The 23,743-nt window shown below is 57.9% G+C and overlaps 2 protein-coding genes across 2 annotated transcripts; both read right to left on the bottom strand.

Annotated features, from left to right (window-relative positions):
- Nucleotides 1-479: 479 nt before the first annotated feature.
- On the bottom strand, nt 480-6,935 carry LOC116452435 (bactericidal permeability-increasing protein-like). Its single transcript, XM_032126953.1, has 15 exons — nt 6,806-6,935; nt 6,392-6,491; nt 5,648-5,776; nt 5,058-5,213; nt 4,609-4,672; nt 4,083-4,146; nt 3,536-3,627; nt 3,195-3,371; nt 2,910-2,969; nt 2,618-2,785; nt 2,275-2,342; nt 1,995-2,037; nt 1,570-1,633; nt 1,034-1,110; nt 480-769 (listed from the first exon to the last, which is right to left on the bottom strand). The coding sequence occupies exons 1-15, from the start codon at nt 6,918-6,920 to the stop codon at nt 722-724; spliced, it is 1,425 nt and encodes a 474-aa protein (XP_031982844.1). The 5' UTR covers nt 6,921-6,935; the 3' UTR covers nt 480-721.
- Nucleotides 6,936-12,622: 5,687 nt separating this feature from the next.
- On the bottom strand, nt 12,623-21,178 carry LOC116452434 (bactericidal permeability-increasing protein-like). Its single transcript, XM_032126951.1, has 15 exons — nt 21,015-21,178; nt 19,977-20,091; nt 19,252-19,380; nt 18,670-18,825; nt 18,221-18,284; nt 16,224-16,287; nt 15,680-15,771; nt 15,339-15,515; nt 15,054-15,113; nt 14,762-14,929; nt 14,419-14,486; nt 14,139-14,181; nt 13,714-13,777; nt 13,178-13,254; nt 12,623-12,912 (listed from the first exon to the last, which is right to left on the bottom strand). The coding sequence occupies exons 1-15, from the start codon at nt 21,127-21,129 to the stop codon at nt 12,865-12,867; spliced, it is 1,440 nt and encodes a 479-aa protein (XP_031982842.1). The 5' UTR covers nt 21,130-21,178; the 3' UTR covers nt 12,623-12,864.
- Nucleotides 21,179-23,743: the final 2,565 nt, after the last annotated feature.

The raw sequence follows: 23,743 nt of genomic DNA, 5'->3' as shown, positions 1-23,743 counted from the left end.
CCTTTCCTCCAGGCTGAGCCCCCACAGCTCCCTCAGCCTCGCCTGGTGCTCCAGCCCCTTCCCCAGCACCACTGCCCATCTCTGGACATGCTCCAGCACCTCCATGTCCTTCTTGAAGTGAGGGAGCCAGAACTGGCAAAGGACTTGAGGTGTGGGCCTCACTGGTGCCAGGGGGACAATCCCTCCGTGGCCTGGCTGCCCCACCAGGCTGATACAGGCCAGGATGTCCTTGACCTTCTTGGCCACCCGGGGCTCATGTTCAGCTGCTGTTCACCAGCACCCCCGGGGCCCTTTCCACTGTGCTCTTTCCAGCCACTCTGCCCCGAGCCTGGAGTGAAGGATGGGACAGCGGGACACAGGTGTTCCACTGTGCCTCGCCAAGGCCATGGAAACAGCCCAATGAAGTGGTCCTGATCCAGCTCCAGCTCCCACCTGGCCCAGTGCAGCCCCAGGCACAGACAGCGACACTGACACGAAGGCCCCAGCACCAGCACCTTTATTGCTGCTCAGAGGGAGGGAGGGGAGGGGGTGGCTCAGGATAGGGCACCCCCAGCTCTTGGTAGCACCAGGTGAGGCCCCAGAAGGAGGATGGAGGGTCCGGGCCAAGGCAGCAATGTGGGACACTGGCAGGAGCGGTGCCCTTTGGCTCTGGCAGGGGCAGGGAAGGGCAAAGTGGTGAATGGAGCATTTGCAGTGCTGGAGGGCTCTCACTGCCTTATCTTCATCCCCGGGGCTGGAAGTGAACATCTGCTCCGAGCAGCAGGAAATTCTGCGAGAAAGAGAGAAAGCACTGAGCTGCCACCGGCCCTGGCAGCTGCATTGCCCAGCACCCACCACATCCCTGAAGGGAGAATGGATTGGCACATGTGCTCTGGTTTGCTGCTGGGCCATTGGGATCTCGGCTGAGAGCACCCTCCCATCCATCACTTCCCAGCACAGCTGGGGAACTGGATTTGGAGGCTGTGCTGGTATGCAGGGGTTTGGGGGCAGCGGGATGGGCTCCAGCTGGGACCAGGTGCTCCCCCCCACTCACCTGGTAGAACCTCACAAGGATATTGGAGAGCTGAATCCTGTCCAGAAGCGGCAGAGGGAAACCCTCATCTAACCGGGCTGGAAAAGACAACACGTGTCTGCATTGGGATGGGAATGGGAATCAAGGAAGCACAGAGCACACAGAGAAGGTGGCCACCGCCTTCCCCCAGTCCTTTTCTCTCCTCTGCTGCTCCACAGAAGGGCTGCTTGTTGTGCCATGACACTCCCCTTGGCCCCTCCAGCCACCAGCCCCACTCTGGTCTGAACTGCTGGCAAGGCAGGAGAAGCAGGGATTCGGGGAGAGGGTCTGGAAAGCATTAGGATATGCACAGGGCTCATTTTTTCCATTGCATTTGCTGCTGGGAGCCTGTCAGAGCAGCAAGAGGCTCCCACCACTTCACTGCAGCCTCCTGCACGCACTTTTCCCCCAGATCAGCCTTAGCAATGAGGATTTAATTAGCGAGCTGGCACCACTTGGATGGAGCAACCTGAGTGTAGGGTGCTCCAGCACCCACATTCTCCCCAGCAGGTTCTCACCATTAAGACGTGGGAGCAGGCTACTGGAAGTCAAGATGTTCATTAAGGACTGTATCGTTCTCACCTGGGGAGGAGGGAGAAGGGGAGGAAAAGCTTTAGTCTGTGGGACAGGAGATGTGCAGGCACTGGAGGATAAGTGGGAAATGAAAAAGAGATGAGCGGCTGGGATGGGCACACACTTTGCCAGAGACCAGCAGCTTTGTCTGGCCACACTGGCAGAGTGGGAAATGTTGGGGTGAGAGCAGCGAGGGATCAGGCTCCGCATCCTTTCCCAGCCTTGCAGGCTGAGGCAGGAGGTGGCTGCAGGGTCAGTGTGGGGTCCTGGGTGCATCCTCAGGTCCCGTGTTGGGAGGCAGGGGGAACGAGCCATCCCCCAGAAGGCTCCCAGCTCCATGCTGGGGGCTCTGGTCATGGTCATAGCTTACCTCGAAAGTGCCGACAGCAGAATCCTTCAGAGAGAGCCTGATCCTGCACAGGGACAGAAGCGGTGCTTTGGAGGATGTCCCAACAGAGGGAACAATTCCACCCACCACCCATCGACAGCCATGCAGATCCCTCTCCCTCCAGCCCCAGCTCATTCCCTCCACACCAAGCCCACATCCCTGGGACCTTCCCACCCCGCCTCTGTTGCTGGGCACCCAGAACAGAAACAACCCCAGAACAGAAGCCACCCCCTGCCCAGTCAGTGGCTGCTCCCCTCTGTACCTGCCCACATCCAGGCTCCCAACTATGCGGCCGGATCTCACGTTGATGACAGCAGACACGTTCCCTGTCTGGGGAGAGAGCACAGAGCTCTGGCAGTGCTCACCCCACCTCACCCCAAACCAGACACCCAGGGGAACGGCTCTGACCAGCTGAAACACAGTAGGACCACTGCCCATCCAGGGGCGTGTTTGCACCCAGAATTAAACCTGGAATTGTTCTCTTGACGCCCCCACTGCACCCGGACAGCACCCGGAACCTCCCCTGGCAGGATCTGGGCAACAGGACTGGGCTCAGCTCAAACTCCCTTCTTTGCCCCACTGCCACAGGCTGTGCCTGAACTCACCAGGCTGAGGAGGAAGAGTGGAGCCAGACTGGAGTTGGGAAGGATGGCATAAGCCTGGGCTTCCACAATGGGATTGAGCGAGATTCCTCCTGGTCCAATAGTCAGGAACGGAGCAGTGGGAGTGGACAGCCTGAACTTCACTGGCATGTTTGGGTACATCTCCTCCAGCTGTGTGGGCATAGGGAGAGGATGGGAACAACGGCACAAACCCCCGCTCCTGGGGCAGAACACCTGGCACAGAGCAAAGCCTGTGTGTGCAAGAGCTCTGGGCAGGCAGGGCCAGACTGCTCACCTGGGGAATGAAGGCTGAGAAGAGGGAGGTGTCCAAGCTGAATCTAGAATCCTTTGGGATCTGCAGGGAGACGACTGTCACACTGGGACAATGTGGCACAGAGGAGCCCATGGTGAGCCCTCTCATCCCCACACACACCCGTGTCTGACAGCCCAGCCCCATCCCACAGCCCCCAGCTCTCTCACTGGGGCTTCTCCAAGACTGCTGGCTGCTCCCGGAGCTCCTCAGCAAATGGAACCTCTTCCAGGGACGCAGGGCCAGCCCTGTCCCACTTGTGCCACTCACCATGTCCTCTGTGATTTCGAAGACCAGTGCCCCGGCCTCGTGGTAGGCGATGCCGGCTGTGTTGAAGAAGTAGCTGGAGGCTCCAAAGTAAACCATGCGGTCGTGATCCGAGGGCAAGGCCAGTGGCAGCGGTGAGAAGGGGACGGTGGAGCGGTGGGCCAGGGAGTAGAACTCACCCTGGGAGGAGGGAGAGAGGTGGAGAAGGGGTGCAAACAGTGGTGGGCTTCACCTGCTGACTCAGGCTGGCAAACAGCTTTTGCAGCGGGTACCAAAGCCTTGGTTCCCACCTGCCTGTGGCAATGGCATTGGCCAAATCAAGTGTCCCCAGGGCAGCCTCTCACCTTCAGTCCTGCATCCAAGAACTGGGCGGTAGCTCTTGGGGCTGCCACCAAGGAGTAATCAATCCCAGTCTTGGCATCTATCCTCGCTGTGACTGTAAACAGAGGGAAGAGGTGAGTGAGAGGGAGATGGTCAGGAAAACTGGGAGCAGATGGCCTCTGCTGGCATCTGGGCAGTGCCATGCCTGGACTTCCTGGTGCATCAGCTCAGTACCACCTGCATGTGTGCTTGCTTCTGCAAGAAGCAAAAAACCCCCATTTTCCTCCTGGCTGTTTCTCCTGTCCAGCTCCTGGACCTGAGGAATGGCCTGGATCCCCCAGCTAAAGCAGCCCAAGCCCCTGCCAGTCCTGGGGCACAGATCCTGGAGGGATCTCCGCAGCCAGACAGGGCACACAGTGATTTGTCTCTGCTGAGAAGGTGCTCCCCAGCTCCCAGCTTGGGTGCCAGAGTACCAGCAGATGGGGAGTGGACACAAGGTAAAACACTGTCCTTGTGGCTGGGAAAAGCTGGAAAGAACTGCTCCTAAACCCACATGCAGCCCCTCAGTACCTGGCAAGGTCTGGACAAACTTCTGGAGCTCGTTTCGTACAGACTTGTCCACAATGTCACAGATCTGTGAGACAGAAAGGCCACAGAGCTGAGCGGGGGCAGCCAGGTCACAGCCCCCGCTCGGAGCCTCAGCCACGCTCCCTGCTCTGTGAATAAACCTGCTTAAATAAAAGAGCACACACTGTGATGATTGTCTCCATTCATCAGGCAGCACATGAAGTGTCTAAGAACCAAGCAGGGCAGGGTTTATACCTACAAGCATCTGCTTGCAGCAATTTCCCCTCGGCACAGTTGAGCTCTGGGGAGGCCCTTGGAAGGAATCTCATGTGGCCCATGCAGGAATGAACTGGGCTGAGCAGCCAGGACTTGGCTGAAGAAGACCAACAGAAAGGATTAACCCACCCCACAGGCGTGTGCTGTGGCTATAGTTACATCCCTACATCTGATCCTTCCAGCACTTCACCTACAAGTGAGGGCTAAAGACCACCAGAAAACCCTGGAGCCCTGCCCTCCATTGTTCACATACCTTGCTCTCCAAAGTCTTCCGCAGCCTGGACTCAATAGCCCTGTGGAAGAGGTTGTAAAGCCACCTGCAGAGAAACACAGAGAGAAGCCCTGAATAGCTCAGATCCACACTGCTGAAGTGTGTGCCCAGGAAAGGGAGACCCTAGAGATGCAAGACCCTGGGAACATCATTCCCACACCAATTTGGCATCTGGCTTTGCCCCAGGGTTTACATTTGCGAACAGACTCACTGGTAAACCACAGAAGTCTGGTGTCTGCCCTAACCACACCCACCCCCTGAAATGCGCAGCCACAGCAGGAGAAACTCAGGCCAGATTTAAGACGAGGCAACCTCAGATTTGCTAACAACTTACTCCTCACACCGGGGCCACATTCCAATGGCAGAGCCACATTCCCATGGCAGGTGGGCTAACACACAGTGCTTCCAGACCTTCCAGTGAAGTTACATACCCCAGCCTGCCCGAAAAGCGGACCCGGACTTTAGAGATGCGGGCACTGCACTCCGAGGTGCTCACGGTGGGCTTCCCAGCGGCATCGCTGCCCAGCCTCAGGCTGATTTTGATGTAGACATTTTCCACCTTCAGGTTAAAAGATCCGTGGGCACGGCTGCAGGGAGAGGGGGATGAGAAAGGGATGTTTCTCAATGCCAAGGCCTGGTGAAGGGACCTCAAGTCTGCTTCAGGATGAATCTATCTAGATCAGTCTCCCCCTTGTATGGTGCATCCAGAGGAGACTGGGAAAGTTTTTAAACTCAGGGGAAACAAATTTCACTGGCACATAAACTAGGAGTGGTAACCTTTAAATAGAGGGGACTGAGAGTAAGTAGAGGTGGTGGAAGAGAGACCTGAGGTTCCGTGCAGCTCCCCCATCATGTGCCTCGTTCCTGCCTCCCACCCTGTTTTATATATCACATCTGGGGGAGCAAAGTGACAGCTGCCCAAAACACAAGGGAGAGGGAGAGGAGAAGAAACCTGTCCAGATCCAGAGAGGGAGACATGGAGTGAGTGCCTGAATGGGGAGAGGAAGAGCTGGGCACGTACACAAAGCGAAGCTTCACCCGCCAGTCCCCATCCAGCTCCGCAAAGGCGTTGGAGATGGAGACCTGCAGGCCCACGTTGGAGATGGGGGTAATCCGTGAGTACGGCAAGCGGAAATCACGAAGGCGCAGTCTAAAAATACATGAATGAAAAGTCATGTTACAGTGGTTCCTCACTCCCAAGCACAAGGCTGGGGAGGGAGGGAGAGGGAGGGAGGGAGGGAGAGAGAGGGAGGGAGGGAGGCCTGGGGTGGAGTCACTGCACGGGCAGCATCCCCAGCTGTAGTTCTGCTGCTGCAAAACTGTGCCTGGCAGGGACACGCAGAGCAGAGCAGCACCTTTGTGAATGTGGCCCTTGCAGCCACCCACGGCAGCTCCAAACCCCACACAGCAGGAGCAGAGCGGCATCCAGGGCAGCAGGGAGCTGGTATTTCCACAGAGGCTGGGCTCCTGCTCACATGGGAATGGGTGCCCTGGTCCCACAGGCAAGGCCATCTCCACCACCCAGGCTTTGACTGTACAAAATCCACCCATACCTGGAGTGCCATCCCCCCAGATCCCCTTTTCCCACTGGGCAAGGAGTGAAATGGGAACATATCTGTCTGAACCAAGGACAAAGCCAACATCTCAGGGGGCTGTGGAGGGGACAAGATGGTCCTCACGGCTCTGGGGGCTCCATCCCTACCCCACCTGCCCCTTTCCTGGGTTGGGGGGGCAGTGGGTGGCTCCAAGACCTGGCAGGGCTCACCTGGAGAGCTGATAGCGCACCTTCCCCGACTTATCTGAGATGTCTGGCAGCTTCAGCTGGGCCAACTCCTTCTGCAGGATCGCGATCCCCTGCTGATTGGCTGCAGGGACACAGGGAGATCATCACTGCCACCACTGCAGCAGGACCCTCCTGCTGTGCCAGCCCACAACACTGCCTGCCTGCAGCTCCCTGAGACCCCACAGGGCTGGTTCCCCTCTGCAGGGGCTCCATCAGGTTGTGGGGTGGAGGGCAGACAGATGCAACAGGGGAAGCCCTGGGCGATGGTGCATTTGGCACCTCTGTCCGAGGATGTCCCCATCCTGCCCCAAGACCCTGCACTTCTCACAGGGTACCTGGCTCCACACCTCCGCCACCAGCACATCTGTGAGGAGAGAAATCAGAAGCAGAACCCACCGTAGTCCAAGCCTGCCTGGGTGATCCTCACCACGAAGCCGGGGTTGGTGGCTGTGGTGAGTGCCAGGCACAAGGCCACTGCCCCACAAGCCACCACCAGGCTCTGCACTCCCATCCTGGCTTCCCGCAATGCTGTGCTGCGCTGGGCTCTCCCTGCCCACACCCCACACCACCTTTATATCCCTGCCAAACCAGGAACCACAAGCGAGGGTGGTGTGCGGACCCACGGGGGGCGTCCCCAGGACTTCCTGCTTGGCCACCGCCCTGCTCCTCTGTGCCGCTGGCACCATGGCACGGCCCAGCACAGAGGCACACCTGGTGCCTCTCACTGAAGGCGGGGAAGGGGCAGTGGAAACTGGGAGGCAACAGCCCAATTTCCAGCCCTCTGTCAGTGCCAGCGGTCCCTGCCTGCAGCAGCAGTGGATGCTCAGTGGAGCAGAGCTGGGTTGGGCACTGCCAGCTGAGCCTGACAGAGCCACATTCCTGCAGCCTGCACCCAGCAAAAGCTGGGAACAGCCCGGGCTGCCCTGGAGCAGTGTCCCAGCCCTGCTGCTCCCCATCCCTCTCCCTGTCCTGTGCATCTCCTGGCTACTCTGTGAGCTGTTGCTGTCACACCACGGACCTGCCAAAGGCACCAGAGCAGCCTTGGGGCACCAGAGCAGCCTTGGGGCACAGCAAGGGCTAAAGAAGGCAGGGCACAGCTTCTCACCTCGTGTGAGCAGACCCCGGGGACTCCCACACCCAGCAGGGCTGGCAAAGCAGCACCTGCCTGGGCTGGGCAGCTGCACCAGGGCAACTCCATCAGTGGGGTGCCCTGCACCTCCAGGCCCTGTCATGGGGCTCCTGCACAGAGCAGCCATGCACAGGAGGAGACATCCATCACCCCAGCATCAAGCCCCAAAGACAACACTTCTGAGGCCTGACATGTCACAGCTCTTGTCACGATGGCTGGAGACAGGGGCAGGAGCCAGGCTGCAGGCAGGTAGGGGTGAAAGAGGAGCACCCCTGTGCCCCCCCAACCAGGAGAGCTGGGCTGGCTGATCTCTTCTTGCAGGACAAAAGTGAGGGAAGAAGAAATGTTTCAGTTACTTTCATTTCCTGTTGGGGTCCAGGCACAGGAAAGCCAAGGCTGCTGATGCAGGCAGATCTCATGCTGTATCCAGGGAAGTCCTGGCTGCCAGAGGCAACATCCCTGAGCCAATCAAGGATGTTGTGAAATGCAGCTATTGCTCAACCACAGCAATCCCTCGGTGCTGCAGCTTCAGGAGACCCCAAGGGATGAGGCCACGGAGTCCTGGGTGCCCGTGCTGGAGGAACTCGGCACGTGGAGATCGAGGATGGAGAGACCAAGGCACTCTGTTCCCCTCTGCCTTTCTTCCCACGAGTTTTCAGCAGGGTCACTTGCAGGCTGCCTGGCAGACACCCAGCAAACGCCCACCGGGCTTGTATGAGCGGCTACGGCTTTGGAAAGTGGCACCGCAGTCACTGTCAGCTCTGAGACCTGGGAAACAGGGACATGGCAAGGACGGCACCTGCAGAGAGGGACAAAGCACCCAGGGCAGGGCTGTGTCCCACAGGCGCCCACCATCACCACCCACGGGCTGTGAGTCTCCATCAGTGCCAGCCCAATCCATCCCTGGGAGCCAGGAGCCCACGGGCAGAGCTCCTTTTGCCCAGAAAGAAGCATCCAAGACCAGAAGAGAAAGGCAAAAGGCCAGATCCCCACTCACAGCCTCTTTGGCATTGTGACCCTGCCTGTCACCCATCATCAGCTCTTATCTGGGTCTGGCTCCGTTTGGAGCAGGAGCTCCCAAACCTGCCATGGTGACAGCCCATCCCACTGAAGGGCTGCTTCAAAGCAACATTCCAGGTGTTCAGGAGGAGCATTGAGGAACCAGAACTCTTCCATGAGGAGAAATGAAATTTGATAAGGAATAGCACAGAGAGGAACTAAAACCAGGAAGTCTTCCCCCTGGGTTTGAGCAAAGTTTGAACTGAAAGAAAGGCTTCAAAGAGCCGAACCCTGACCAAACACTGCCGTGTTTGGCAAGGAACAGCCAAAGCCACATCTAAAGCTCAACATATGTGCCGGTCCCAGTAGTGCTTCCTGCAAGTGGTGCTAGAGGGGATGGAACATGAAATCCTGCCCTGCCTGACCCAGTCCTTTGGACAGGTAAAGGCTTCTCCCGCCGAGCTGCTCTGCCTGTTCTGGGAGTGTGGGGTCTGCTCCACTGGGGAAAGGCTGGTTCCCCCAGGCTGCTGGAGAAGGAATGGGAATGCTCAGATGGGAACCAGGAGCCCAGGAGGGCAGGGACTTGCAGGAATCCTGCGCTGCTGCTGCTGTCCTTTGCCCAGGACTGCAGGTCAAGACCCCTCTCTCCACTGTCCATAGGCCACCCCGTGCTCCCCAGGTCAGGAGTCCCTCTGGCCCCACACGCTCCTCAGCACGTGTGGCCAGTTCCCCATCCTGCCCCAGCTCTTTCCACATCTCTCTCATGATGCCATGGCTCAAAATATCCTGCAGCCACGTGCTGGGGTTACCCAGGGACTACAGGGACCGGGCTGGGGCAGTTCTGCTCCTTGTGCTGTTAGCAACCCAGGCACATATGCCATCTGCAAGGAAATCCGGACACATTTGTGTTCCCTGGTGACATAACCAGCTCGGGAATTCCCCGGGCAGCTTGTGCCAGTGCCAAAAGCTTCACTGCTGCTGCTCATCAGCCTTCCACTGGCAGCTGTATGTGGGTCGGGGAAACACCAGGGAAAAACCGGGGACTCGGCAAGAAAAGTGAGAGCAGCCTGGCTGGATTTGGAGGGAACTTGGAAAGAGAAGTCATCAGCCCAAAATAAAACCTCCCTTACCCATTTCCAGCCAGGACAAATTCATTGTCACCAGTAGAACTGGGCTGTGGTCAGGACCTGTGGCAGCTGTGGTTGTCCCTACACCAACAGGGACTTCACCAGAGCTCGGAGAAGCCCTGTCACCAAGGTGTGGGGAGCTGCGGCTCCTGCCCACTGCACCGCGTGTGGTGTCACAGCCTGACGCTGTCCACTGTCACCTGCACATCTCTGACAGCCTCAGCCCCAGCAGCAACTAAAAATACAGCTGAGGAACATGTGGGGGCTCCTCCACGTTTGTTTTCCCAGCTGCAGGCTCAGCACGACCCAGCCTTGGTTGTTCCAGGAGCTGGGAGGGCTCTGGGCCAGCGCGGGGTCACTGCTGACGCCAGCCCTGACTGCTTCATCCAACACAGGCAGAGGGGACACCCGGGGGGGACCCCAGAGCTCACACAGCCAGAGCCCCAGGGGGCAGAGCCAGCAGCACATGAGGCCGCTGGATGTGGGGGTGTGGGCAGGAGCCACCAGGGTCCCACTGGGAGCCAGCCCCAGAGACCAACACTAATGCTGGGCTCACCACCCTCACCCTGCCTGCACCCCAATATCCCAGTGACATCCCAGAGGACCCTTGGGACCAGCACAGAAACAGTTTTGCAGCTCCTGTGGGGGACGTGCCTGTGCCTGTTTGTCCATAGACCATTTCTAATCTATCTATTGAATCTTTGCTTCCTTGTGTTTCCCAACCTTCTGTCCTCTTCCCCAACAGTATCATACACTTTGGAGAACATTCTAATGGACACTAACCAAATACCCACTCTTCTCATGGAAATACCTTCTCAAAAATTCACCACTTCCCTCCAGACTTGATGGACAGTCCTTATACCTGGGCTCCAGCCCACCTCCATCAGCACATTCCTCATCAGCAAATAATGTACCTGCAGCCTCTGCTGACACAGTTGCTTCCCTGCAATGACCCTGCAGTTACAAACCCTGACACTCCTACAGAGATGTGGCACAGAAATCACTCAATGCAGCATCAGGCTGAGAGTCAGCATTCCCAAAGGAGAGGGAGAGAAGTCCACAACAGCCAGAGCTCACGACACGCTCTCCAGGGCTCAGTCACACAGCAAAGCAGCAGCAAACACCACACACAGGCTCTGTAAACTCAGTGCAGCCAGGGCACTGCATCTCCTGGGCAGCTGCTCTCACTGACACATCTGCTCTGCACAGCAGATTCCAAACCCGAGCCACAGAAACAAGCACTGGGAAAAGGCACTCACACAAACGCTGTCCTGCCACCTGCACTAGTCTGGACAGGCAGGATGTCAGCATACGTCTCATCTAGGGACAGCAGGACGTTGGCAGCTTGCTGGCCAGACTCTGCCACGGCCAGCAGCCGCGGAAGGTCACGGTAGGCATCAGGGCCTGCCACGACATCGACCAGCTTCTCCCTCTGCAGAATCTCCTCCTTAAGCCTCTCGGCCATGCATCCTGCCAACAAAGGAGAAGGGCCCTGGTGAGGCAGTGCCCACCCCCCGTTACTCCCCCGCAGCCCTTCCCAGCTGCTTTCACCCCAGGGAAAGGCGGGTGCTGCCGGTGGGTCCAGGGGACGCAGCGCGGCCGTACCCAGGATCCCGATGCGGAGCGGAGCACGAGCCTGGGGCCGCCGGGCCTTCAGCGACTTGAGGTGCTGCAGACGGTTCCAGATGGCCTGCTCTGCCTTCTCCCTGGGGAGACATGAAAAATGGGTATTCCACCTGCTGCACCCGAGCAGAGCCCCAGCCTTAAGCGGCCCAAGTGCTTTGTGAGGAGAATTCAGCTAAAGGCAGGGAATCATCCACCGGATGGATCGAATGGCACCTGAAAGTGCCCTTTGTGGAGTGGGGATTATGTCTCGACTCTATCTCATCTGCTGTCACTTTGCTTGCTTTAGAGCATCTCCACTGCAGGAACACCTCAGGGGCTAAGCTCTTGGGGAGAAAAAGTGCCTAGGCCAGAGCACACAGCGGCGCTTTGGGGGACGGACCGGCGGGCCAGGGATGGCCCCGCCGTGCGCTGACACAGCAGCCCCACTGCCGCCCCCGCCACTCGGCGCCGCGTTCCGCCCCGCCGCCGTTCCAGGCCCAGAATTCCACCGCGGCAATCCCAAAATCACAGAATTAATTTGGTTGGAAAAGACCTCCGAGATCATCGATTCAACCTGTGACCCAGAAGCACCATGTCAACTAGACCAGGGCACTGAGCGCCACGTCCAGTCTTTCCTTAAGCACCTCCAGGGACGGTGACTCTGCCATCTCCCTGGGCAGCTCATTCCAAGGTCTAATGACCCTTTCTGTGAAGAAATTCTTCCAAATATCCAGCCTAAAACTCTCCATGTGCAGCTTCAGATCATGTCCTCTTGTCCTGTCCCTTGTTCCCTGGGAGCAGAGCCCGACCCTCACCTGGCTGCACCCTCCTGCTGGGGAGCTGTAGAGAGAGAAGGTCCCTCCTGAGCCTCCTTTCCTCCAGGCTGAGCCCCCACAGCTCCCTCAGCCTCGCCTGGTGCTCCAGCCCCTTCCCCAGCACCACTGCCCATCTCTGGACACGCTCCAGCACCTCCATGTCCTTCTTGAAGTGAGGGAGCCAGAACTGGCAAAGGACCTCACAAAGGTGTGGGCCTCACTGGTGCCAGGGGGACAATCCCTCCGTGGCCTGGCTGCCCCACCAGGCTGATACAGGCCAGGATGTCCTTGACCTTCTTGGCCACCCGGGGCTCATGTTCAGCTGCTGTTCACCAGCACCCCCGGGGCCCTTTCCACTGTGCTCTTTCCAGCCACTCTGCCCCGAGCCTGGAGTGAAGGATGGGACAGCGGGACACAGGTGTTCCACTGTGCCTCGCCAAGGCCATGGAAACAGCCCAATGAAGTGGTCCTGATCCAGCTCCAGCTCCCACCTGGCCCAGTGCAGCCCCAGGCACAGACAGTGACACTGACACGAAGGCCCCAGCACCAGCACCTTTATTGCTGCTCAGAGGGAGGGAGGGGAGGGGGTGGCTCAGGATAGGGCACCCCCAGCTCTTGGTAGCACCAGGTGAGGCCCCAGAAGGAGGATGGAGGGTCCGGGCCAAGGCAGCAATGTGGGACACTGGCAGGAGCGGTGCCCTTTGGCTCTGGCAGGGGCAGGGAAGGGCAAAGTGGTGAATGGAGCATTTGCAGTGCTGGAGGGCTCTCACTGCCTTATCTTCATCCCCGGGGCTGGAAGTGAACATCTGCTCCGAGCAGCAGGAAATTCTGTGAGAAAGAGAGAAAGCGCTGGGCTGCCACCGGCCCTGGCAGCTGCATTGCCCAGCACCCACCACATCCCTGAAGGGAGAATGGATTGGCACATGTGCTCTGGTTTGCTGCTGGGCCATTGGGATCTCGGCTGAGAGCACCCTCCCATCCATCACTTCCCAGCACAGCTGGGGGAACTGGATTTGGAGGCTGTGCTGGTATGCAGGGGCTTGGGGGCAGCGGGATGGGCTCCAGCTGGGACCAGGTGCTCCCCCCCACTCACCTGGTAGAACCTCACAAGGATATTGGAGAGCTGAATCCTGTCCAGAAGAGGCAGAGGGAAACCCTCATCTAACCGGGCTGGAAAAAACAACACGTGTCTGCATTGGGATGGGAATGGGAATCAAGGAAGCACAGAGCACACAGAGAAGGTGGCCACCGCCTTCCCCCAGTCCTTTTCTCTCCTCTGCTGCTCCACAGAAGGGCTGCTTGTTGTGCCATGACACTCCCCTTGGCCCCTCCAGCCACCAGCCCCACTCTGGTCTGAACTGCTGGCAAGGCAGGAGAAGCAGGGATTCGGGGAGAGGGTCTGGAAAGCATTAGGATATGCACAGGGCTCATTTTTTCCATTGCATTTGCTGCTGGGAGCCTGTCAGAGCAGCAAGAGGCTCCCACCACTTCACTGCAGCCTCCTGCACGCACTTTTCCCCCAGATCAGCCTTGGCAATGAGGATTTAATTAGCGAGCTGGCACCACTTGGATGGAGCAACCTGAGTGTAGGGTGCTCCAGCACCCCCATTCTCCCCAGCAGGTTCTCACCATTAAGACGTGGGAGCAGGCTACTGGAAGTCAAGATGTTCATTAAGGACTGTATCGTTCTCACCTGGGGAGGAGGGAGAAGGGGAGGAAAAGCTTTAGTCTGTGGGACAGGAGATGTGCAGGCACTGGAGGATAAGTGGGAAATGAAAAAGAGATGAGCGGCTGGGATGGGCACACACTTTGCCAGAGACCAGCAGCTTTGTCTGGCCACACTGGCAGAGTGGGAAATGTTGGGGTGAGAGCAGCGAGGGATCAGGCTCCGCATCCTTTCCCAGCCTTGCAGGCTGAGGCAGGAGGTGGCTGCAGGGTCAGTGTGGGGTCCTGGGTGCATCCTCAGGTCCCGTGTTGGGAGGCAGGGGGAACGAGCCATCCCCCAGAAGGCTCCCAGCTCCATGCTGGGGGCTCTGGTCATGGTCATAGCTTACCTTGAAAGTGCCGACAGCAGAATCCTTCAGAGAGAGCCTGATCCTGCACAGGGACAGAAGCGGTGCTTTGGAGGATGTCCCAACGGAGGGAACAATTCCACCCACCACCCATCGACAGCCATGCAGATCCTTCTCCCTCCAGCCCCAGCTCATTCCCTCCACACCAAGCCCACATCCCTGGGACCTTCCCACCCCGCCTCTGTTGCTGGGCACCCAGAACAGAAACAACCCCGGAACAGAAGCCACCCCCTGCCCAGTCAGTGGCTGCTCCCCTCTGTACCTGCCCACATCCAGGCTCCCAACTATGTGGTCGGATCTCACGTTGATGACAGCAGACACGTTCCCTGTCTGGGGAGAGAGCACAGAGCTCTGGCAGTGCTCACCCCACCTCACCCCAAACCAGACACCCGGGGGAACGGCTCTGACCAGCTGAAACACAGTAGGACCACTGCCCATCCAGGGGCGTGTTTGCACCCAGCATTAAACCTGGAATTGTTCTCTTGACGCCCCCACTGCACCCGGACAGCACCCGGAACCTCCCCTGGCAGGATCTGGGCAACAGGACTGGGCTCAGCTCAAACTCCCTTCTTTGCCCCACTGCCACAGGCTGTGCCTGAACTCACCAGGCTGAGGAGGAAGAGTGGAGCCAGACTGGAGTTGGGAAGGATGGCATAAGCCTGGGCATCCACAATGGGATTGAGTGAGATTCCTCCTGGTCCAATAGTCAGGAACGGAGCAGTGGGAGTGGACAGCCTGAACTTCACTGGCATGTTTGGGTACATCTCCTCCAGCTGTGTGGGCATAGGGAGAGGATGGGAACAACGGCACAAACCCCCGCTCCTGGGGCAGAACACCTGGCACAGAGCAAAGCCTGTGTGTGCAAGAGCTCTGGGCAGGCAGGGCCAGACTGCTCACCTGTGGAATGAAGGCTGAGAAGGTGGAGGTGTCCAAGCTGAATCCAACATCCTTTGGGATCTGCAGGGAGACGACTGTCACACTGGGACAATGTGGCACAGAGGAGCCCATGGTGAGCCCTCTCATCCCCACACACACCCGTGTCTGACAGCCCAGCCCCATCCCACAGCCCCCAGCTCTCTCACTGGGGCTTCTCCAAGACTGCTGGCTGCTCGCGGAGCTCCTCAGCAAATGGAACCTCTTCCAGGGACACAGGGCCAGCCCTGTCCCACTTGTGCCACTCACCATGTCCTCTGTGATTTCGAAGACCAGTGCCCCGGCCTCGTGGTAGGCGATGCCGGCTGTGTTGAAGAAGTAGCTGGAGGCTCCAAAGTAAACCATGCGGTCGTGATCCGAGGGCAAGGCCAGTGGCAGCGGTGAGAAGGGGACGGTGGAGCGGTGGGCCAGGGAGTAGAACTCACCCTGGGAGGAGGGAGAGAGGTGGAGAAGGGGTGCAAACAGTGGTGGGCTTCACCTGCTGACTCAGGCTGGCAAACAGCTTTTGCAGCGGGTACCAAAGCCTTGGTTCCCACCTGCCTGTGGCAATGGCATTGGCCAAATCAAGTGTCCCCAGGGCAGCCTCTCACCTTCAGGTCTGCATCCAGAGACTGGGCGGTAGCTCTTGGGGCTGCCACCAAGGAGTAATCAATCCCAGTCTTGGCATCTATCCTCGCTGTGACTGTAAACAGAGGGAAGAGGTGAGTGAGAGGGAGATGGTCAGGAAAACTGGGAGCAGATGGCCTCTGCTGGCATCTGGGCAGTGCCATGCCTGGACTTCCTGGTGCATCAGCTCAGTACCACCTGCATGTGTGCTTGCTTCTGCAAGAAGCAAAAAACCCCCATTTTCCTCCTGGCTGTTTCTCCTGTCCAGCTCCTGGACCTGAGGAATGGCCTGGATCCCCCAGCTAAAGCAGCCCGAGCCCCTGCCAGTCCTGGGGCACAGATCCTGGAGGGATCTCCGCAGCCAGACAGGGCACACAGTGATTTGTCTCTGCTGAGAAGGTGCTCCCCAGCTCCCAGCTTGGGTGCCAGAGTACCAGCAGATGGGGAGTGGACACAAGGTAAAACACTGTCCTCATGGCTGGGAAAAGCTGGAAAGAACTCCTAAACCCACATGCAGCCCCTCAGTACCTGGCAAGGTCTGGACGTATGTCTGGAGCTCATTTTGTACAGACTTGTCCACAATGTCACAGATCTGTGAGACAGAAAGGCCACAGAGCTGAGCGGGGGCAGCCAGGCCACAGCCCCCGCTCGGAGCCTCAGCCACGCTCCCTGCTCTGTGAATAAACCTGCTTAAATAAAAGAGCACACACTGTGATGATTGTCTCCATTCATCAGGCAACACATGAAGTGTCTAAGAACCAAGCAGGGCAGGGTTTATACCTACAAGCATCTGCTTGCAGCAATTTCCCCTCGGCACAGTTGAGCTCTGGGGAGGCCCTTGGAAGGAATCTCATGTGGCCCATGCAGGAATGAACCGGGCTGAGCAGCCAGGACTTGGCTGAAGAAGACCAACTGAAAGGATTAACCCACCCTGCAGGGGCAGGAACACTGACTGCACTGAAGATGAGCTCTGCTGAACTCCTACAGTTCTGTGTGCCAGGGTAGAAGAGTGCATCCCTCTGCCTCTGCCATCCACTAGTGAAGCCCCAGCACTAGTGGGGATTTTCTTGCAGGCTCACCACTAGCCTGGGAAATTTACTGCAGGACGCAGTCCTGCAGATGGCTGAGGAAATCTGCGCAAGCTCCCTTCAGTGTTTTCCCTGTAATGTCACAGCAGCCACGGGCAGGATCTGTCTGTCATCTGTCTGACTGGGCATGCAGCCCACAGAGCTGATGGTGAGATGCAGCGCTGCGGAGGGGCAGTGACCCCCTCATCTGACAGAGATGAGGACAAAGACAGGACAGAGCCTTGGGCATGGCCTTAGTGACAGCAGGTTGCAGCTCTTCCCTGTGGCCAGTGATTTTTTTTTTTTTGTCTGTGCTGGAAATGCCCCATCGCTGCCTGTGAGGGTGTTGCTGCAGGCAGGCAAATGCAGCCCTGGTCCCAGTGACTGGGATTTCCCCGTGACCCAGATTTCCCTGTTGCCTGGATTTCCCTGTGACTGGGATCTCCCTGTGAATGGAGTCCTGGGACTGGGAGAACAAGGACTGCCCACGCATTGCAGCGAGTGCAGGAGGCAGACACAGGCTGGGCTGGGTTGTGGCCCAGCTGTGCCCAGGGATCCTGGTGCAGCTCACTCCCTGCCCCCGCCCTCTCCTGCCCATTGCCCCTCACACCATCACTCCACAAAGACAATGAGGAACGTGTGTGGGGCAGACAGTGCTTGGAGGAAGAACAGAGGGCAGTGGGGTCCCTTTGCAGTCCCAGAGGTGCCCTCCTTCCAAGGGACAAAACAGCAGAAAAGGCCTCTGAGGCCTCATGTTGCTCTGCTGCCAGACCATCTGCTGCCATGGGCCCCAGGGGCCTTGGTAAAGGTGTTGCACGGAACTGGGAACAGTGCCTGGGCAGGATGGGATCTTCTGCAAGAGTGGGATTTGCCTGATCTCCAACGGCCTCCTTCCCAAGCAAGGTTCACATCCAGAGAGGCTGTAACTCATGCCAGTTATCCTTGTAGTAATTATTGCTAACAGCTTGTTTCCATGTCTTTTTGCAGGTCTCCTGCATGTCAGTGTCTGTACCAGGCAGCGGTACCAGAGCTCCCTGATCCCCCTCAGTAAAACAAAACACTAAATGTCTGAAATACAGGAATGAGAGTTTCCCCTCAGTGCTCCCCAAAGCCCTCCAGAGCATGGCTGCTTAAAGGACAGCTCTGATCAGGTTACAGTGAATTTGGCTGAGACATAGCATCTAATTAACTGACCACATGGAAAGAAAAGTTTTTGTTAATTAGGAACCAGTTATGCTGGGCTTTGGTAAAGGGTCCAGGTTTCAAATTCAGCCTAAGTCACACTATGCTATAGAGCCTGCAATGCCCATTCCTTTTGTTTTTACTGAGTTGGCAACAGAGTCGTGTGCTGTGGCTATAGTTACATCCCTACATCTGATCCTTCCAGCACTTCACCTACAAGTGAGGGCTAAAGACCACCAGAAAACCCTGGAGCCCTGCCCTCCATTGTTCACATACCTTGTCCTCCAAAATCTTTCGGAACCTGGACTCAATAGCCCTGTGGAAGAGGTTGTAAAGCCACCTGCAGAGAAACACAGAGAGAAGCCCTGAATAGCTCAGATCCACACTGCTGAAGTGTGTGCCCAGGAAAGGGAGACCCTAGAGATGCAAGACCCTGGGAACATCATTCCCACACCAATTTGGCATCTGACTTTGCCCCAGGGTTTACATTTGCAAACAGACTCACTGGTAAACCACAGAAGTCTGGTGTCTGCCCTAACCACACCCACCCCCTGAAATGCGCAGCCACAGCAGGAGAAACTCAGGCCAGATGTAGGACGAGGCAACCTCAGATTTGCCAACAACTTACCCCTCACATCAGGGCTACGTTCCAATGGCAGAGCCACATTCCCATGGCAGGTGGGCTAACACACAGTGCTTCCAGACCTTCCAGTGAAGTTACATACCCCAGCCTGCCCGAAAAGAGCACCCGGACTTTGGAGATGCGGGCACTGCACTCCGAGGTGCTCACGGTGGGCTTCCCAGCGGCATTGCTGCCCAGCCTCAGGCTGATTTTGATGTAGACATTTTCCGCCTTCAGGTCAAATGAGCCATGGTCCCGGCTGCAGGGATGAGAAAGGGATGTTTCTCAATGCCAAGGCCTGGTGAAGGGACCTCAAGTCTGCTTCAGGATGAATCTATCTAGATCAGTCTCCCCCTTGTATGATACATCCAGAGGAGACTGGGAAAGTTTTTAAACTCAGGGGAAACAAATTTCACTGGCACATAAACTAGGAGTGGTAACCTTTAAATAGAGGGGACTGGGAGTAAGTAGAAGTGGTGGAAGAGAGACCTGAGGTTCCGTGCAGCTCCCCCATCATGTGCCTCGTTCCTGCCTCCCACCCTGTTTTATATATCACATCTGGGGGAGCAAAGTGACAGCTGCCCAAAACACAAGGGAGAGGGAGAGGAGAAGAAACCTGTCCAGATCCAGAGAGGGAGACATGGAATGAGTGCCTGAATGGGGAGAGGAAGAGCTGGGCACGTACACAAAGAGAAACTTCACCCGCCAGTCCCCATCCAGCTCCGCAAAGGCGTTGGAGATGGAGACCTGCAGGCCCACGTTGGAGATGGGGGTAATCCGTGAGTACGGCAAGTGGAAATCACGAAGGCGCAGTCTAAAAATACATGAATAAAAATTCATGTTACAGTGGTTCCTCACTCCCAAGCACAAGGCTGGGGAGGGAGGGAGAGGGAGGGAGGCAGGGCCGGGGTGGAGTCACTGCACGGGCAGCATCCCCAGCTGTAGTTCTGCTGCTGCAAAACTGTGCCTGGCAGGGACACGCAGAGCAGAGCAGCACCTTTGTGAATGTGGCCCTTGCAGCCACCCACGGCAGCTCCAAACCCCACACAGCAGGAGCAGAGCGGCATCCAGGGCAGCAGGGAGCTGGTATTTCCACAGAGGCTGGGCTCCTGCTCACATGGGAATGGGTGCCCTGGTCCCACAGGCAAGGCCATCTCCACCACCCAGGCTTTGACTGTACAAAATCCACCCATACCTGGAGTGCCATCACCCCAGATCCCTTTTCCCACTGGGCAAGGAGTGAAATGGGAACATATCTGCCTGAAACAAGGACAAAGCCAACATCTCAGGGGGCTGTGGAGGGGACAAGATGGTCCTCACTGCCCCAGGAGCTCCCCACCATCTCCATCCCTTCTGCCCCTTTCCTGGGTTGGGTGGCAGTGGGTGGCTCCAAAGACTGTCAGGGCTCACCTGGAGAGCTCATAGCGCACCTTCCCCACACGCCCAACACGAGAGTCACCCGACATGTCTGGCAGCTTCAGCTGGGCCAACTCCTTCTCCAGGATCGTAATCCCGTGCTGATGGGCTGCAGGGACACAGGGAGATCATCACTGCCATCACTGCTGCAGGAGCTGGAGCACACGCCGGTCACACAACAGAAGAATCAAAGAAAACATCCAGGTGATTCCCTGGCTGCTTTCCACCTCCCAGGCTGGCTTTAAAGTAAACCTCCATTCACAGAGCCCTGTGAGCACACAGGCAATGCTGCCTGGTGCCCTGCTTGCAGCCCCAGGGGAAGGTGGTGGCCACAGAAAGGAGAGAGATGTCCCAGTCCTCACTCTCCAGGCTTCAAACCAGGTGAGGTGTGTGGGAGGTCAGAGGCACTGTGCTGCTCCATGTCCATTGCCAGCAGGCAAAGATGGATGGAGTTTATGTCCCAGGGAGCAGCACGGCATCAGTGGATGCTGCACCCCTGCCTCCATCTGGGAAGGGGAGTCACGTTCTCTCTCACACGGCTGGCAGAGCTGCTGGGTAAATGAGCTGTTTCTCACACAGTGTATTTCCATCCATAACTGTGCTCTGCTGGAGCCGGGGCTCTGCCTGCTTCGATAAAACCAGCACGGGGCCCATCCATCTCTGTCACTGCCCCCCCCCCAAAGCTCCCCACCTCCTCTCTCTTCTGCAGCTCCCTCCTCCAGGGCTCAAAGCTTGGCTGCCTGGACGTGCTGTGGGACCAGGACCCTCCTGCTGTGCCAGCCCACAACACTGCCTGCCTGCAGCTGCCTGAGACCCCACAGGGCTGGTTCCCCTCTACAGGGGCTCCATCAGGTTGTGGGGTGGAGGGCAGACAGGGGCAACAGGGGAAGCCCTGGGCGATGGTGCATTTGGCACCTCTGTCCGAGGATGTCCCCATCCTGCCCCAAGACCCTGCACTTCTCACAGGGTACCTGGCTCCACACCTCTGCCACCAGCACATCTGTGAGGAGAGAAATCAGAAGCAGAACCCACCGTAGTCCAAGCCTGCCTGGGTGATCCTCACCACGAAGCCGGGGTTGGTGGCTGTGGTGAGTGCCAGGCACAAGGCCACTGCCCCGCAAGCCACCACCAGGCTCTGCACTCCCATCCTGGCTTCCCGCAATGCTGTGCTGCGCTGGGCTCTCCCTGCCCACACCCCACACCACCTTTATATCCCTGCAAAAACGGGAACCAAAAGCGAGAGTGGTGTGCGGACCCACGGGGGGCGTCCCCAGGACTTCCTGCTTGGCCACCGCCCTGCTCCTCTGTGCCGCTGGCACCATGGCACGGCCCAGCACAGAGGCACACCTGGTGCCTCTCACTGAAGGCGGGGAAGGGGCAGTGGAAACTGGGAGGCAACAGCCCAATTTCCAGCCCTCTGTCAGTGCCAGCGGTCCCTGCCTGCAGCAGCAGTGGATGCTCAGTGGAGCAGAGCTGGGTTGGGCACTGCCAGCTGAGCCTGACAGAGCCACATTCCTGCAGCCTGCACCCAGCAAAAGCTGGGAACAGCCCGGGCTGCCCTGGAGCAGTGTCCCAGCCCTGCTGCTCCCCATCCCTCTCCCTGTCCTGTGCATCTCCTGGCTACTCTGTGAGCTGTTGCTGTCACACCACGGACCTGCCAAAGGCACCAGAGCAGCCTTGGGGCGCCAGAGCAGCCTTGGGGCACAGCAAGGGCTAAAGAAGGCAGGGCACAGCTTCTCACCTCGTGTGAGCAGACCCCGGGGACTCCCACACCCAGCAGGGCTGGCAAAGCAGCACCTGCCTGGGCTGGGCAGCTGCACCAGGGCAACTCCATCAGTGGGGTGCCCTGCACCTCCAGGCCCTGTCATGGGGCTCCTGCACAGAGCAGCCATGCACAGGAGGAGACATCCATCACCCCAGCATCAAGCCCCAAAGACAACACTTCTGAGGCCTGACATGTCACAGCTCTTGTCACGATGGCTGGAGACAGGGGCAGGAGCCAGGCTGCAGGCAGGTAGGGGTGAAAGAGGAGCACCCCTGTGCCCCCCCAACCAGGAGAGCTGGGCTGGCTGATCTCTTCTTGCAGGACAAAAGTGAGGGAAGAAGAAATGTTTCAGTTACTTTCATTTCCTGTTGGGGTCCAGGCACAGGAAAGCCAAGGCTGCTGATGCAGGCAGATCTCATGCTGTATCCAGGGAAGTCCTGGCTGCCAGAGGCAACTCCCTGAGCCAATCAAGGATGTTGTGAAATGCAGCTATTGCTCAACCACAGCAATCCCTCGGTGCTGCAGCTTCAGGAGACCCCAAGGGATGAGGCCACGGAGTCCTGGGTGCCCGTGCTGGAGGAACTCGGCACGTGGAGATCGAGGATGGAGAGACCAAGGCACTCTGTTCCCCTCTGCCTTTCTTCCCACGAGTTTTCAGCAGGGTCACTTGCAGGCTGCCTGGCAGACACCCAGCAAACGCCCACCGGGCTTGTATGAGCGGCTACGGCTTTGGAAAGTGGCACCGCAGTCACTGTCAGCTCTGAGACCTGGGAAACAGGGACATGGCAAGGACGGCACCTGCAGAGAGGGACAAAGCACCCAGGGCAGGGCTGTGTCCCACAGGCGCCCCACCATCACCACCCACGGGCTGTGAGTCTCCATCAGTGCCAGCCCAATCCATCCCTGGGAGCCAGGAGCCCACGGGCAGAGCTCCTTTTGCCCAGAAAGAAGCATCCAAGACCAGAAGAGAAAGGCAAAGGCCAGATCCCCACTCACAGCCTCTTGGCATTGTGACCCTGCCTGTCACCCATCATCAGCTCTTATCTGGGTCTGGCTCCGTTTGGAGCAGGAGCTCCCAAACCTGCCATGGTGACAGCCCATCCCACTGAAGGGCTGCTTCAAAGCAACATTCCAGGTGTTCAGGAGGAGCATTGAGGAACCAGAACTCTTCCATGAGGAGAAATGAAATTTGATAAGGAATAGCACAGAGAGGAACTAAAACCAGGAAGTCTTCCCCCTGGGTTTGAGCAAAGTTTGAACTGAAAGAAAGGCTTCAAAGAGCCGAACCCTGACCAAACACTGCCGTGTTTGGCAAGGAACAGCCAAAGCCACATCTAAAGCTCAACATATGTGCCGGTCCCAGTAGTGCTTCCTGCAAGTGGTGCTAGAGGGGATGGAACATGAAATCCTGCCCTGCCTGACCCAGTCCTTTGGACAGGTAAAGGCTTCTCCCGCCGAGCTGCTCTGCCTGTTCTGGAGTGTGGGGTCTGCTCCACTGGGGAAAGGCTGGTTCCCCCAGGCTGCTGGAGAAGGAATGGGAATGCTCAGATGGGAACCAGGAGCCCAGGAGGGCAGGGACTTGCAGGAATCCTGCGCTGCTGCTGCTGTCCTTTGCCCAGGACTGCAGGTCAAGACCCCTCTCTCCACTGTCCATAGGCCACCCCGTGCTCCCCAGGTCAGGAGTCCCTCTGGCCCCACACGCTCCTCAGCACGTGTGGCCAGTTCCCCATCCTGCCCCAGCTCTTTCCACATCTCTCTCATGATGCCATGGCTCAAAATATCCTGCAGCCACGTGCTGGGGTTACCCAGGGACTACAGGGACCGGGCTGGGGCAGTTCTGCTCCTTGTGCTGTTAGCAACCCAGGCACATATGCCATCTGCAAGGAAATCCGGACACATTTGTGTTCCCTGGTGACATAACCAGCTCGGGAATTCCCCGGGCAGCTTGTGCCAGTGCCAAAAGCTTCACTGCTGCTGCTCATCAGCCTTCCACTGG

Source organism: Corvus moneduloides, chromosome 17 (genome assembly GCF_009650955.1).
Source record: "Corvus moneduloides isolate bCorMon1 chromosome 17, bCorMon1.pri, whole genome shotgun sequence".
NCBI lineage: Eukaryota > Metazoa > Chordata > Aves > Passeriformes > Corvidae > Corvus > Corvus moneduloides.
The sequence above is the reverse complement of the archived record's forward strand: the minus strand, read 5'-3'. Positions and strand labels throughout refer to the sequence as shown.

Coding starts and splice junctions, on each gene's coding strand:
- LOC116452435 (XM_032126953.1), bottom strand. CDS start 6,920: ATGGGAGTGCAGAGCCTGGTGGTGGCTTGTGGGGCAGTGGCCTTGTGC. Junction 4,673..5,057: donor CGCTTTTCGGGCAGGCTGGG/GTATGTAACTTC, acceptor GTTTCTCTGCAG/GTGGCTTTACAACCTCTTCC. Junction 2,970..3,194: donor TCGAAATCACAGAGGACATG/GTGAGTGGCACA, acceptor GTCTCCCTGCAG/ATCCCAAAGGATTCTAGATT.
- LOC116452434 (XM_032126951.1), bottom strand. CDS start 21,129: ATGGGAGTGCAGAGCCTGGTGGTGGCTTGCGGGGCAGTGGCCTTGTGC. Junction 18,826..19,251: donor CGGGTGAAGTTTCTCTTTGT/GTACGTGCCCAG, acceptor TCATCCCTGCAG/CCGGGACCATGGCTCATTTG. Junction 15,114..15,338: donor TCGAAATCACAGAGGACATG/GTGAGTGGCACA, acceptor GTCTCCCTGCAG/ATCCCAAAGGATGTTGGATT.